Source organism: Harpia harpyja, chromosome 15 (assembly GCF_026419915.1).
Source record: "Harpia harpyja isolate bHarHar1 chromosome 15, bHarHar1 primary haplotype, whole genome shotgun sequence".
NCBI lineage: Eukaryota > Metazoa > Chordata > Aves > Accipitriformes > Accipitridae > Harpia > Harpia harpyja.
In genome coordinates this window covers 16,007,843-16,022,822 of record NC_068954.1, presented here as the reverse complement: position 1 = coordinate 16,022,822, position 14,980 = coordinate 16,007,843, and the positions used below count along the sequence as shown (strand labels likewise).

At 39.4% G+C, this 14,980-nt stretch overlaps 1 protein-coding gene across 3 annotated transcripts in view; it reads right to left on the bottom strand.

The window, feature by feature from the left end:
- ROCK2 (Rho associated coiled-coil containing protein kinase 2) overlaps positions 1–14,980 on the bottom strand; it is a 109,758-nt gene that overhangs the window by 58,145 nt on the left and 36,633 nt on the right. For all 3 annotated transcript variants that reach the window (XM_052809458.1, XM_052809459.1, XM_052809460.1), the window contains exon 2: positions 8,696–8,777. In XM_052809458.1, the coding sequence (XP_052665418.1) occupies positions 8,696–8,777 (82 nt within the window). The remainder of the gene's footprint in view (positions 1–8,695; positions 8,778–14,980) is intronic.

Sequence of the window (14,980 nt, the reverse complement as noted above, 5' to 3'; positions counted from 1 at the left end):
TTTGGGCCTGCTGCTCTCAGGGGGTAGGGGATGTAGTGCCAAAGGACGTGGAGAAGATCGAGGTACTCGATGACTTTTTTGCCTCAGACTTCACTGGAAGCTCTGCTCACAGGCCTCCCAGCTCCCCAAAGCTAATAGCAGAGTGTGGGGCAGTGAAGTATCGCAGTAGAGGAAGTCAGAGCTAAGGACCAATAAAGCAAACTTGGCATACACCGGGCCATGAGATGACACAGGATGCATGCGAGTGTGCTGAAGGAGCCAGTCAACACTGTTACCAGGCTGTTCTCTATCACCTTTGAAAGGTCATGGCATCTTGGGGAGGCTCCTGATGACTGGTAAACGGCAAATGTCATGTCCATGTTTTAGAAGGGCAACAAGGAGGATCCAGAAGGCTACAGGCTGGAACAGCAGCCTAACCTCACTGCCCACAATGATCATGGACCAAATCCTGGAATCCACTTCCAAGCACTTGATGGACAAGAAAGGATGGGAACAGCCAGAATGGATCTAAAAAAGACAAACTGCATTAGATTAACCTGATTGCCTTCCATGACGAGATGTCTGTCTTGGTGGACAAGGGGAGAGCCTTGTCCTTGACTGTAGCATGACTTTCAATACTGCATCTCAAAGTATCTTTGTAGCCAAACCAGGCTGACAGGGATTGTGCAGAGAAATTACAAGGTGGTGGAAAACTTGTTGGTGTCATGGTCAGTTGTTCAAAGTTCACAGCTGATACACTGGAGGGCAGGACTGCTCTCAGGAGGGACCCAGACAGGATGGGTAAATGAGCTGACAGGAACCTCACAAAGTTCAACACAGGCAAATGCAGAGTCCGGTAGCTGGGATGGAATGACACCACACGATAGTACAGGATGGCACTCACCAGCTGGAAGGCACCTTGAGAAAGACAACCTGAGAGCCCTGGTGGACAACAAGATGAACAAAGTGGAACGAGCAGCAAGCCTTTGCACTGACTGCATACAAAGCTGTGTTGGTAAACACATAGCCAATAGGTTGAGGGAAGCGATTTTTTCCCCTCTGTTTGTCACTTGTGAGACCACGTCTGGAATGCTATGTCTAGCTTTGGGCTCCTCAGTGCAAGAAAAATATCAAAACAATCCCTACCTTAATGGAAGGCCACCAAGATGCTTAGAGGGTGGGACCATATGATGCTCATAGAGAAGCTGAGAACTGGAATTGTTCAGCTTAGGGAAGTCTAAATGGTTGGCCTCAACAGAAGTTGAAAGGAGGTTTTACTTCTAAGAGGTGCAAAGCGAAAGGACAAGAGGCAACAGACAAGTTGCAACATCAGAAATCCTACTTAGTAGGAGAAGAACCCCCAGAATTTGGGAATGGAGCAGACTGTCTGGTGGAGCTGCAAAACCTCCGTCCTTGGAAATTTTCAAAATGCAGCTGCACAAGGACGTGAACAATCAGATCTAACATCAAAACTGGTTCGGCTGTGAGCAAAGAGTTGGACCAGTTGCCCTCCAGAGGTCCTTCCTAACCTGTGGAACACAAAAATGCAACTAAAAATTTCTTCTTCTGAGGGAAAGATTAGGTGTGAAGGGGAAGGGGAGAGATATAAAGAAAAAGAAAGTTAATAATGGGGGAAAAGAGTCTGCTACTGAAGTTGTAAGGACAGAGGCAACTAAAACCTCGAAAGCAGACAAATCTGCTATGTTCAGTGTACCAGTAAGACTGTGAAGTAATCCAGAGTGTGAACAGGAAAAGTAGTTGAGAGAATTCTGGGCCTGTTCTAAAGTGAATCATGAAAGCTTAGACAGGAAGCATAGGACAGCAACAGTGCTTCACCCACACCAAGTTTATTATTTCATTCATGATGTGAACTAATTTTGCAATTTGAGAAGGGAAGACCATGCTTGGAAGCTTACTTAATTGCAGATCAGAAGCTCTGGCACAAGACAAGAAGGACAAATGCAAATTCACAGGAAGCAGCAGTTGAGAAGGAATATCAGCAAATTTCAAGTCAGAGAGAATGTGCAATTACATGTTTGAACTCAATGCTATACCTCATGAGGGACAGGAATCACACGAATTTATTTTCAAATGTTTCTGAGATGTTTCAAATGTCTTCAGATGTGTGAGATGATATGGCAGGGATTTAAACATGTTGAAAGAGTAGGGTGTAGTTTTACATGGCTCCATTATTGGTCAGAAACTCACAGGAATACTTCTGTGTTCAAAATATAACACTGAAATTATAAACAATGTTAATGCAGCTCCAGTGAAACTCTTTAAGCATTACATTACACACTGCAGTTAAGCAATGAAAAACCCAATATATGAAGTAAGCAAATGAGATACCAACTGAGGAGCTACCAGTTCTATCATCCCTGTGAAATGCTGAGGATGGAGAAATCCTACTTGCTCTACTAAAAGATAAACAGAATAGACTGTTTCAGTTGGAAGGGACCTACAATGATCATCTAGTCCAACTGCCTGATGACTTTAGGGCTGACCAAATGTTAAAGCATGTTATTAAGGGCATTGCCCAAATGCCTCTTAAACACTGACAAGGCTTGGGGCATCAACCACCTCTCTAGGAAGCCTGTTCCAGTGTTTGACCACCCTCTCGGTAAAGAAATGCTTCCTGATGTCCAGTCTAAGCCTCCCCTAGCGCAGCTTTGAACCATTCCCACGTGTCCTATCACTGGATACCAGGGAGAAGAGCTCAGCATCCCCCTCTCCATGTCCCCTCCTAAGGAAGCTGGAGAGAGCAATGAGGTCACCCCTCCTAACTCCTTTAACTAAGATTTAATAATCTTCATTAAAAGTAATCATCATCATCTAGGGATGCAGATGTTGTGATAGTATCTGTTATACAGATGGATTGTCTATTTTGTCACAAAATTTAACAGATATGGAACAGATAATCAAAGCATGGAACTAACCTGAAACAAAAAATGTGCTGCAAGAAGGCAAGCTCAGAGAAACCCTGAAGCAATGTCATAATTGCAACATGCTGGATCATATGATCTAGTTCATGTATCACATAACATGATCTAATTCAAGGTGCAGGAGGCCTTTCCAACACTATCCTTTTAGTAGAGGACTGAATTTTCAGAAGGTTTCACACAGATGAGTTTGTACATTTGTGGTATCTGTGCATACAGGTACCACAGATTGCATCTTGCAGCCTCATGAATTTGCAACAGTATGAAGCCCAGCAGAAGAAAAATGTTCGGTTTAAAGAAGACATTAGATGGACTTCCCAGCCCCAGAATATAATGGAATCTTATAGAAATATTGTGACATTTGAGTAAAAGTCCTAAAATGTGAGAATGTCATCACCCGTGACTCGGGTTTCTTCTTTAACACAGGAAGGACCAGGAATGCTGGATAGCAAGAGTTTAAAGACAGCTTTTGATTTACTACTTGAAAATAGCACTATAACCTTTAAACCAATGAAGCTTCACTTTCTGAAAGGGCAGAGTGTTTGGATCAGTCACTGACAGCTGGCAGCAAGAATGTGGCTGAAGGTTACAAGTGCTTGTGAAAATGGAATAAATACCTGACTAGAAGAGTAAAGGGGAGTGGGGAGGAGGAGAAAACCAAGCTTTTCTGCTCTTTAAGGAAAAAAAAAAAAGTTCATATCCAGGTTATTTTCTTAAAAGTTAAGAACGTGTATCAGGCAGTTCTGGGGTGTGTACATATGTGGAATAAAAATGCAAGGGAGTGCAATTTTATCCCCACAGACCAGACACAGTCAATGAGTGTTGCTATGGAGTACATTAAGTCAAAAGTTGCTGCCCTAGGCAAAAGTCTAGCCAGAACTTAAACTGAAGTACAGCCAGGAAGTGCTGCAATCCCACACCCGCCCAAAACCAAACAAAAAGCACAACAGAAAGACTGAAGTAATTAGGGGTGCATACATATTATCTGGTCCACGGTGTGTGAGGAACAAGAAGCTGCTGGAGACCTTGCAGAAGCAGCAGAAACTAGAAGGCATAACTTCAGGCAAGCTAGCATTTCCCCCTCTAGAGAAAAGAAAGGGGGACACAAGAACTATTTCGTCTTGCATAGACAAAAGGAGTGGAAGATAGGAAAACAGAAAGCAGCAGTCCTCTGACTTGCAGAAGACACATCACTGACTTAATGAAAGTAAGCCTGATGGCAGAACTGAATTGCTTTGTATCTACCAAGTACTCAAATAGAAAAGTGGTTAGTAACACTGACACATAACTTGTTTATACATCTAAGACATTCTGTCTTAAACACTGTGGCTCTAATTCATACTCTGCTTGGGAAAAGTTGCTTGTATGATACCTTTTCCATCCCTACTCTTACCAGAACATTATCATTAAGAATGGAACTGGAGCCCAACCTGCCGAGGCAACTGCAAAGACCTGACAAGGAGTGGCCTTAAAGAAGCCAAAAGATAACCAGCGGGGAAATTAGGCCCTTAATTTAATGTAAGTTCTACAGTGCACTATATTTCTAAGATTCTTCTTGGCATCTCACGTTTCATCTCTGTCAGTGACAGGAAGTACGGAGCACAGAGAATTACAGTCACGATAGGCGTTAACACCATACCAGGTAATGCATTTCTGTTGGTAACTGCATGACTGGCACATGATTTAGCAACTTCAAGCAATGTAACAAAATGTGAGGAAAGGAAGCAGAACTGTTACTTTTGCAAGAAGTTAATCTTAACAGATAAATCTTCCAAATAAGCAGTATCTGCTTGGACAGAAAAATGGCAAAAGCAACTTTCCAGGAAGTTTATTCAGGCGGTTAGCAAAGCTGCTGCACGAGGCACACACCTGTACTAAGAGCTGTTCCTTCTACTGTAAATACGTCCATTGCCATTACTCTCTAGAAGTTTGCCAACCTCCAAAACATCAGCAAATAATTTTAACAATAGAGGTTTCCAATTTTTGGGTGATGCTGGATAATGCGTAGGAGGAAGTCACTGATCCATTTAGGGAGTCAAGGCTTCTGGATTGTACCAGGCCCATTGATGGCACCACTCCCTGTGCTGCTGTTTGGACTTCCTCAAAATCCATTCTTCATGCTCTTCTATTCCTGATGATAAGATTATAAATGATTAAATATTTTTAACTGTTGCTTAAACCTGTTGCTTAATTAACTTTCTTCTCCCAGAAGTTAAAGCGGCTAGCAGGCTATTTAGTACCTGCATGGGAGACCACCAAAAAAGGCACAAGCCACTAAAACGAACACTTGGCAAATCTCAGATGGCAGAAAAAGACTCTTGGAAGAATTTACTCAACCTGTTGTCATAGCCTAGATGACAGAAGAGGAAAAGAAAAGACCAGGAAAGATTTGTTACACCAAGCCCATGCTGGAAAGCTCAAGCTTCTTTTCTAAAATAAGCAAGTTAGTTCTTGCTCTCAGAGGACTATGAGATTCCTCTCATTGTTTTGGGAATTAAATATTATATTATGCTTTCCTGTCCCATGAATACTCCAAGAAAGCAGTGATTTAACCAGAATCCTAACAGTTGATTAAAGCAATACAGAAGACTGAAAAGGAACAGTTGTATTATATGAGGTACTTATGTGCCTCTTACAATAAACACATGTTCTACCTTGGTTCAATGCCTTAGAGCAAGAGGTAAGAAATCAGAATAGTAAGGGAAAACAGGCAATGATAAAGTTTCTTGCATATTAAACATGTGAAGAGGCTGTTTCTGTAAAGTAGTTACAGAAATAGGATATACCAAACTCCTGTAGTATGGGCAGTTAATAAATTGAAGCTTTGTGAAATGAGTTAAAACATTTGAGTTTCAGCTTGAAACTATAAGTTGAGCTGAATATCAATTAATGTCTCAGCTGAGATGCAAACCATTTCATTTTTAAATTAAAATAAGCTATTAATAAAACACTAACCTTATTAGTAATGACTTGCAGTAAGTCTGAAGTAGGGTGTATTCAAACCCCTGGGAATATGGTAGAAGAAAAATTTTCCTTCTCAAAGTGTTATTGTGGAAGAATTAAGTGATTAAATTGACTGAAAGTGTGATGATTATTGAGGTGTTCTTCACAATTTTCGAAGATTTGTGTAATATGGATTAAAACAATTGTAAGCAACGACTCCCCCCCCCAGCTGCTTCACTTTGCACTACAGAGTGCTAACTCACAAGATGGCCCCGCCACCTCTCTGCGGCTGCTGCTGGATGCCTTGAGGAGGGATGCAGGCTCCAGGCCCCCAGCACAGACCACTCATCAGAGTCTGTCAGAACCTTTTGACAGTAATTCTCATCTAGGCATTTGCTACAGCTCTTCAGATGCTGAGAAAAATCAGAAGAGACAAGAACTCACTGTTCCCTAACCTAAGAAAGCAACAACTTACTGTTCTATAAATTATTAATACAATTCCCAACTCTTCTTCCAAGTCCAAGGTAGCGAGAGGCTTCAGCAAGCACGTGTACACTCTTCCTTTCCACTGACACTTGCTACCCTCAGAACAGTTTCCGAAAAGACATGAGCTATGGGTTCAGCAACTTTAAATCACATAAAATGGCAAGGCCAGTAACAACCCAGTTGTCCCGTTTTTTCCTGCACCCAAGCAGCTCCCTTTGTGTTGGCACAAATATCAGTGAAGCAAAATGAAAATCAGAAACTGGTCTTTGCTTTTCTTTTGCCTCACTAGTTTTAACAAAAAGAAACAAACCAACCAACCACCCCACTCTCTGCATTAATTCTGCTCAGTTCCCCAATCTGGTTCATAACAAACCACACAAACACCTGTGCCAGAAAGAACTTTGAAATAAATCGCTGTGGCAGGACTGATTCTTTCAGTTGCAATGCCAAAATATTACCAGCTTCAAATGTTTACAAACTTCTCATTTCAGAAATATTTTTTTTTTTAGAAGTGTAAATCACAGAATTTTTTTTCAGTATTATTTTTCGTTCTCTCCCAGGCAGTACGAAAACAAGAAAGAAGTTACGTGGGTGACTCTTAAGAGATGCACGGCCTCACAACGTGTGAGCCAAAACAGTCAGCTTTTACATGCTTTTTTTAAAGTTCAACAGGTAAGGATGAAGTGCACCCCTGAAAACTCTTAATTAACTACTGTGAATTTTTTTGTAACACATCTCAGAATTTTCTTTAACTAGCATCTGGCTATTTCAACTTTAAACTGTCAGCTGATTTTAAAAAAAAGGCAGTAATAAAATTATGATCAAGAGTATATTTTTGGGTTTCTGCCATTGCTGGTAGCCTGCAGGCCACATCAGATACTTAATAATATTTACTACAACCTAGAATAGGAGAAGGAGCAACAGCCTCCAGAAAAAGGCAGACAGACAACAAGAATGTTCAGAGGCTGCAGAAAAAACAAAACAAAACAAAAAACCTGTTCCCAATGTTAAATTGTTTTCCCATAGTTGCTGTTTTTAACAGCCAGAAGATTTTCGTCTTCTGATTAGAAAAAGGTTTCTAACTTTGTCCTACTGCAAAAACAGTATTGTAATGTAAAGGTGAATCTGAACAGCTCATAAAAGTTACTGATACTGTCATTTACGTCATTTTCGTATTTGCTATAGATAGGGCTTTTCCCTCACATCACACGTACAATGCACAGTTCAGGTAACAAAATTACTTAAAATGCTGTTCCTGACCCTTTCTTTCATAAGTATCTGCTTGAATTCCTTTGAACTCAAACTGAGAAAAATCCCAAGGTAGCCTCTCCTTCGTAATCTGCTGTTTCTTATTTATTCTGCTTTCAGTGACTTCTCCAAATGAGACTCTACTGGCAACTGTAAAGCTGTATGTCCAGCTATAGGGCTCTGCTAAACCTCATGGAGAAGCACTGAATTCCAAACATAAGAACTCACCACAAATGACTACACCAGCCACCATTTAACTGAGGAGCATGAGGGGATATTCAAAGGAGTCCCAGAGCAATGGAGGGCAGACACACATAGCTCTTACCAGTAAAGAATCAAGAACAGTTGCTGATAAGACTGCACCTGCAGTAACCTCAACATATGCAATAGAAAAGGTTTAAAAATATATACATATATCTCAAGCTCACTACAAAGCATAGTTCTTCTAAGAAGGCTTACTCACTGCAACTCACATTTTAAAGCAAATAATCTACTATTTTTACAAGAAAAAACCAACTTGTTTATATACATGGATAGAAAACACTTTAAAAAGACAAAATACAGCTACTCTGATCTAACTGTCTTCCATTTTCATACACTCAAACTCCAAGATCCTGTCTACAATTAATTTGGGGAGAATCACAAACATTTATACAAAGGTTCAAAAATGCACCAACAGATTTTAAGGTACAATAATTTAGTTTTAAAAATCAACAGAAGGCTTCTCTATAAATTAAATAAGACTGTATATACAATGTTGACATTTTGAGTAATTAATTTCTAAAGAATAATAACCGGGATATGCTTTGCAAATTATGTTGCTGCACATATTTAAGATAAAAAAAAAAACCATAAGAGGATTCTTCCAACTGTTGGAAAAATTACAACCTACAGCTGGTATTTTCCAACATATTTTCAGCAATACAATGACTCCCCAAAATGATACTTCTCCGTAATAAATGGTCTTCCAAAGCCTGCTGAATATAGAAGCTCAGAGTTATAAAAATTAGTAAAATGAAAATCAGCAATGCATTTCTGACCACTCAGCTTCCTATGACTGAGATCACAACATCATTGTTTAAGGGCCACTTGCAACTTACATCTATTTAAGAAATTATCGATGTTCTTGTTCTTCCTCAGCGCTGGATAATCCAGATCAAGGACCAAAGAATTCAAGCCATCCTGGAAAAAAAAAAAAAAGTTAACTGAGTTCTAAATCTTAATTAACAACTTTCTTAAAACTACTATACTGAGACTGATTATGTAATATTCCAAGCATGCATTACATTCCTAGTAGGCAAATCAAACAAGCTCTCAAGTATGTTTATAAACCAGCACAGGAGCTAACACACACTGACTGGCTCCAAGTTGGTCTATAAACATTACAGATACATTACCACTGATTAGTGGCACTGGGACTTAAACTGGAGTAGTAGTTTTAATCTTAACCAGTAAGTAATCTTACTCATTAAACACTGATTTAAGATACTCAGTTCAGTCAATCTGTTTTTCTTATTTCTGTTACACTTTTCCTGCCTGTTCAAAAACTTTATGCTTGTATTATCCATCTTATTGCTTTGATCACAGTCTCTCTACCTTCTCATTCTGGATATTCAAAAACCAACTGCACATTTTTCTTCTTGGAAGCAAGACATGACCTAAACTTAAGAAGACAATTCACCACATAATTCAAGCTCACAAGACTCGATTACTTTTTCTAAGTGACTCAACAGAAGACAAGCCAGAACTCTACATGCCATTCTGCTACCAATTATTGATGCCTCCATAGAAAACAACTGAGACCTCTTAAAATGGCAAGGTATGAGATCACCAAAATCTAAACTAAAAATAGTATTTTAAAACGCCTGTTACAAGACTTAACTCAATTCCACCTTTCAGCAACCTAGAAAAACTTAACAAATTACTCTTAAAAACACAAAGCCCTTTCCAGTTACACAGGGACAAATAAAAATTAGTTTCACATACTAAGAAGAGCCAGAGACTCCATTCATACTCAGCATCTCCAGTGTTCTGCCTGAACTGGCAGCTTTGTTCATTGCTCTAAGAACAAAATCCTGAGACTGTTTCTTCAGGTTTTCAAGCCTTGACAGGGCATCACAGAGATTTAAGTCAGAGACCACATTACATTTATGAATAGGCAGCCAATAGAACTAGACAGCTTTTCAGTCTTCTTAATAACTGAGGCTATAGCTAACAACCTGCTGATTTTATGGGGTTTTTTCTTAATATATCTGGGAAGGGATCATTTGTTGCAAGTATCACTAAAATTATTATACTTGTTCTAATAATGTATCTACCTGGATAGAGTTAAAGGCAAGGCCCAAGATTATTAAATACATTTTGAATGCCAGACTGTCCTAAATACGCACATGCACAAATAAGACTACCTCGCCTGTGGAGATGTCACTTTTCACCGCAAAAAACACTAACGATTAAGCACATTTTCAAAATTAAGAGATTTGATTGCTATTTATTTTTATTTTTTTTACTTCCTAACAAATGCAAGTGTCTTGGGAAGTGTCATAGACAAGCTGACAAAGTACAAGTTAGACAAATGAAGTGGATTAAAAACTGTCTGAAAGACTAGGCCCAGAAGACTGTGATCAGTGGCACAAAGTCCAGCTGGAGGCCAGTCACTAGTAGTGCACCCCAGCAGTCAACGCTGGGGCCAGTACTGCTTAACATCTTCATTACTTTCATTACCCCTGCTGCACCCTGCAGACAATACAAAACTAGGGGGGTGGCTGACACACCAGAGGATTGTGCTGCCATTCAAATGCACCTTGACAGGCTGGAGAACTGGACAGAGAGGAATATCACAAAGTTCAACACGGGGAAATGCGAAGTCCTGCATCTGGGGAGGAATAACTCCAGGTACAGGCGAGGGCCTGACAAGCTAGAAAGCAGCTTTGCAAAGAAAGACCTGAGGGTCCTGGTGGATGGACAACAAGCTGACCATGACGCAGCAAGGCAACCTCATAGGAAAAAAAGGCCAACAACATCCTGGGCTGCATTAGGAGGAGTGTTGCCAGAAGGCAAATGGAGGTGACCCTTCCTCTCTACTCAGCCCTGGTGAGGCCACACCTGGAGTGCAGTGTCGACTCCTGGGCTCCCCAAACCAAGAAAGGCAGGGACTTTCTGGAGCGAGTCCAGCAAAGGGCCATGAAGATTAAGGCACTAGAGCATTTCTCATAAGAGGAAAGGCTCAGAGAGCTGGGATTCTTCATCCTGGAGAAGAGAAGACTCAGGGCAGGGGATCTCATCAATGTGTATAAGTACCTGATGGGAGGGAATGAAGAAAAGGTAGTGCTCACTGACAGGACAAGAGACAATAGGCACAAGGTAGAACACAAAAAATTGTATCTGAACACAACACTTTTTTCCTGTGAGAGTGGTCAAGCACTGGAACAGGTTGCCCGGAGAAGTTCTGGAGTCTCCATCAGTGGAGATATTCAAAACCTGACTGGATGTGGTCCTGGGCAACCTACTCTAGCTGACCCTGCACTCAGCAGGGGTGTTGGACTAGATGATCTCAAGAGGTCCTTGCCAACCTCAACCATTCTGTGATGTAACATTTACAATATTTCCACTGCAGCACAGAGAAAAGGTGGAATTTTACTCTTGAATCTATGTAACATGAACGGTGTGAAGGTCTTACACATCACATTTTAGAACTTCCTTACAAAAAGAAACATAAAACAGTGTTAATAAGCAAAAAAGAGAAGTCAGTAAAGAAGCCACGCTATCAATCTTAGTTACTTTAAGAACAACATTTATAGGCATTATTTCAGCCTTGACCATAACTGTTCCTGCAAGACCCACTAAGGATAAAAGAGGGATGCACTAGGACATTGTACTCATCTTTCAGAGGAACGGAAGACTTAGTACCTATTCTTAAATTCAATGACATTTTCACAAAAGATACAGTAAAACCAAACCAAGTAACAAAGTTGTTAAATACTTATGGATTAGTCACTGCATGAATTGCACAGGAACTGACCAATAACCTGGACAAATCCAACGGAAAGTACTGACTTGAGGTGACTTCCTGCAAAATAACGTAATAGAATCTGTAATACCAAACTCTCTATTTAGCAAACACTGCCTTCAAAAAAGGATGTGTCATTCTGTAGCACAGTGTGTCAGCAGAAATACAGATCCTCACCTTGCAACATGTAGAAAAGGAACATATTGAATGCCCTGATGGAGAACAGCTGGGCCATCTTTTATAATTTTACCTAGCACAATGAAGTCTCAATTCCAATTAGCTGGTAGTCTACACACACCACCTAACTCCAACATCAAATACGACTTGAAGCTACACTTTCATTAATATATGTGCAATATAACTGCATTAATACATGACTGTAGTTTACAGTATCAATCTACAGTCAAAGTAAGAATTACTCTTTAGAATCTCTTAATGGAATTAGAGTTTCACAATAGGTCCTGAACATATTCTTCCTGATGAATTACAGTTCTCATTTCTACTGCACAGATTCAAAAATAAAAACTAGTTCTCTAGAGCTCTGAGCACCTTCTTACTCTATTTCTCTCTTCACAGTCTAATACCTGATTTGTCACTCCTTTTACATTCTTCCTTCATTGCTATTGAAACATTTTAATGATCACTAACAACTGGGTAGACATTTTAAGGGAAACATAAAAGCACTCTGTGCTAACACAAATCAATAAGGCATATTTTTGTTCTTCATATTTGGGGGGGGTGGGGGGCAAGATCACCTGATATTTTAATGCTTTTCATGCAAAGATATTTTATAGGTTAACCAAGTAAAACATTTATAGTGTGCTCTACTTATGCACAAAGTCAGGGAAAAGAATAAAGTTACCACCCCCAGCAGACATTTTAGTAAAGTTGGATTACAAGGCCCAAAACAACTGTAACTTCCAATTTATATATTGGTTATATATTATCATTTCAGATGTCACTGATTTTACCCTATGTCATTCTAATTCCACAGCCTTTTTGTGGGCTATAAAAACTGAGAACCATATTTGCAGCTAATTTTTTTATTAGCTCTTTCTGCCTCCTCTTCATGGACTTCTGGTAACAATTTTCACAAGTAGCTACTAACAAACAGAAATTTGAGAAGAGCACAACTGCCTATTCTTAACTATTTGGAAGTGTCCTAACTCTTGAGGATGGTCAGCTACAGCTGGCATCTAAGAGAGGTGAGTAGTATCAGCATCACAAAGAATAGAAAGAGTGTCAATTTTTTTTATCCTTGTGAACAAACCTTATTATCATACTCTTTTAAAGACAAGATTTTAAGCTCTTGAACAAAATTTTAAGGTAAGGGATTTCAAGTTCATAACAACATGTAGTTTCTGAAAGACTTGTCTTGCACATTAGTGTTTTGTCAAAAGGTGTTTCCTTAAAGCTTTACATTTTCATTAAAACACCTAGTTTACATTACTTAACATGAAAATTGCACTACAATTAAGAAGCTGGGTCAAAAGATTACACAGTAAAACCGACCGTTCGAACTGAAGAGAAGTAATCCAGGAAATGACATCTCCTCTGTCTAGGCCTCACAGATAAGTCACTTCAACCAGGAAATATGTTATTAAAGTGATTTCACTGTTCGCTTCCTCTTTCTGCTATTACAAAAGGTTCAGAAGCTAACAGGCCAAAAATAGCAGCTTCCAAACAAACGCACTGTTGGCAAAGACAGCTCTGCCCCCATCAAAAGCCTTTTGCTCATGGCAAACACACTAAAATGTTCTCCACAGATTGTTTTCCAAGAGAAAAAGTCCAAACTTGATATTTTTGCAATACCCTCCTACACCAGGAAAAGAGTTCCTGGCCACTCGGGCAGCAGCCACCACCTCTAGGGACAACACGGAGCCTGGCTTTCCCAGCAAGCAGCCTGCACTGTTACAGACCTGAATGAGCCAAAGAAAAAACAGGCAAGAAAAGTTCAGGAAATATGGGAACTAAATGTTTATGTTCTTCTCTGACAAAAGGGGCAGTAATAGGGAAAAATAATGGTAGCTTCTAAATAATGAGCTCAATGTTAATTCCAGGTAATCCCACTGAAGCCCTCACCAAATTAAACCATGTTGTGCTGACACGAATTTCTGAAATTAAAATAGCTATCTGAACCTGTCTAGCATTGATATGTACATGTGAACTCCACATGGTGTCACAACAGATTTGGCTACTTCGATTTATTCTTCACTTTCATGATGAGAAAAAAGTAAAATTCAAACCAAAAAGTAAGATGACTGAACAGAAGAGTTATCAGTTGCTTCAGGAAACAATTCATAATCCTGCAATTTCTGGAGAATGTAAGGAGCCTGATCCAGTGAAAGATGTCCCTGCCCAGGGCAGAGGGGTTGGACTACATGATCCTTCAAGGTCCCTTCAACCTAAGCCTATGTGTTTCTATGAAAACTTCACTAAGCCATGACATATAAAAAACTAAAACCACTACTCCTTTCCCTTTCCAAATCCTCAAATAAAATTTAATAAAGTATGCTGCAGTGGAAAGTAAGGATAGAAAAGTCTGTAACTTCAGAATATATTTTTCTAACTTGACCTACATGCTTTTTAAGGCAGAACTTCCTAAATCTATGCACACAGGAACTGACCATCTAATAACTCTCCAACAGGAATAAACCCCCACTATATTCTTCCATATGCCAAATGGACCCTTAAATAATTCTGGTCTTTCCTGAGTGATTACTTCTTTCCATATCATAGAAGCTACCTTTGGATATGAGATGAACAGCTCAGTAAGAGTATACAATACGAAAAACAACTTAAAGGTCATATGCAAGGCAAATATACCATTTTCCCAAGCTTATCCTACTCAGTGATCATTAGGGTATGTTGCAATTCATTTTTCTCTTACTTAAGCATAGTTTGTATGTGAAGGAATAATTCAGGGCATGATAATGCAGCCAACATTTACTGTTGGGAGGCCTTGCTATTCTAGAAGTTCTTTAATACTTCTTAATTAATTAACAGATTTAAAGTTTTAACAGTATTGGGTATATACACTTTAGAAACCTAAAAGCAGCTTCTGTCCACAAATAAGTATGTAAATACTTAACAACAGGTTTTACTTACAATCTGATTTCTGTCTATGAAGGTAAACAAATGCTGAAATTATTTAAATTACTGAGATGATTTTAATGTTGCCTATTACTGAATAAATGCAAATTTTTCTTCATTATACAAGCAATACTCCTCAAGGACCATCATTTCATGTGCTACATCCTACACGCATATTTTAATGGTTTTATACAATTTACCTTGCTATTTGAAAGGCACAGTGTCAAACTGTTCCATTGTAATGACAGGATGACAGCAGACCAAAAATAGCTTCATCCTTAAA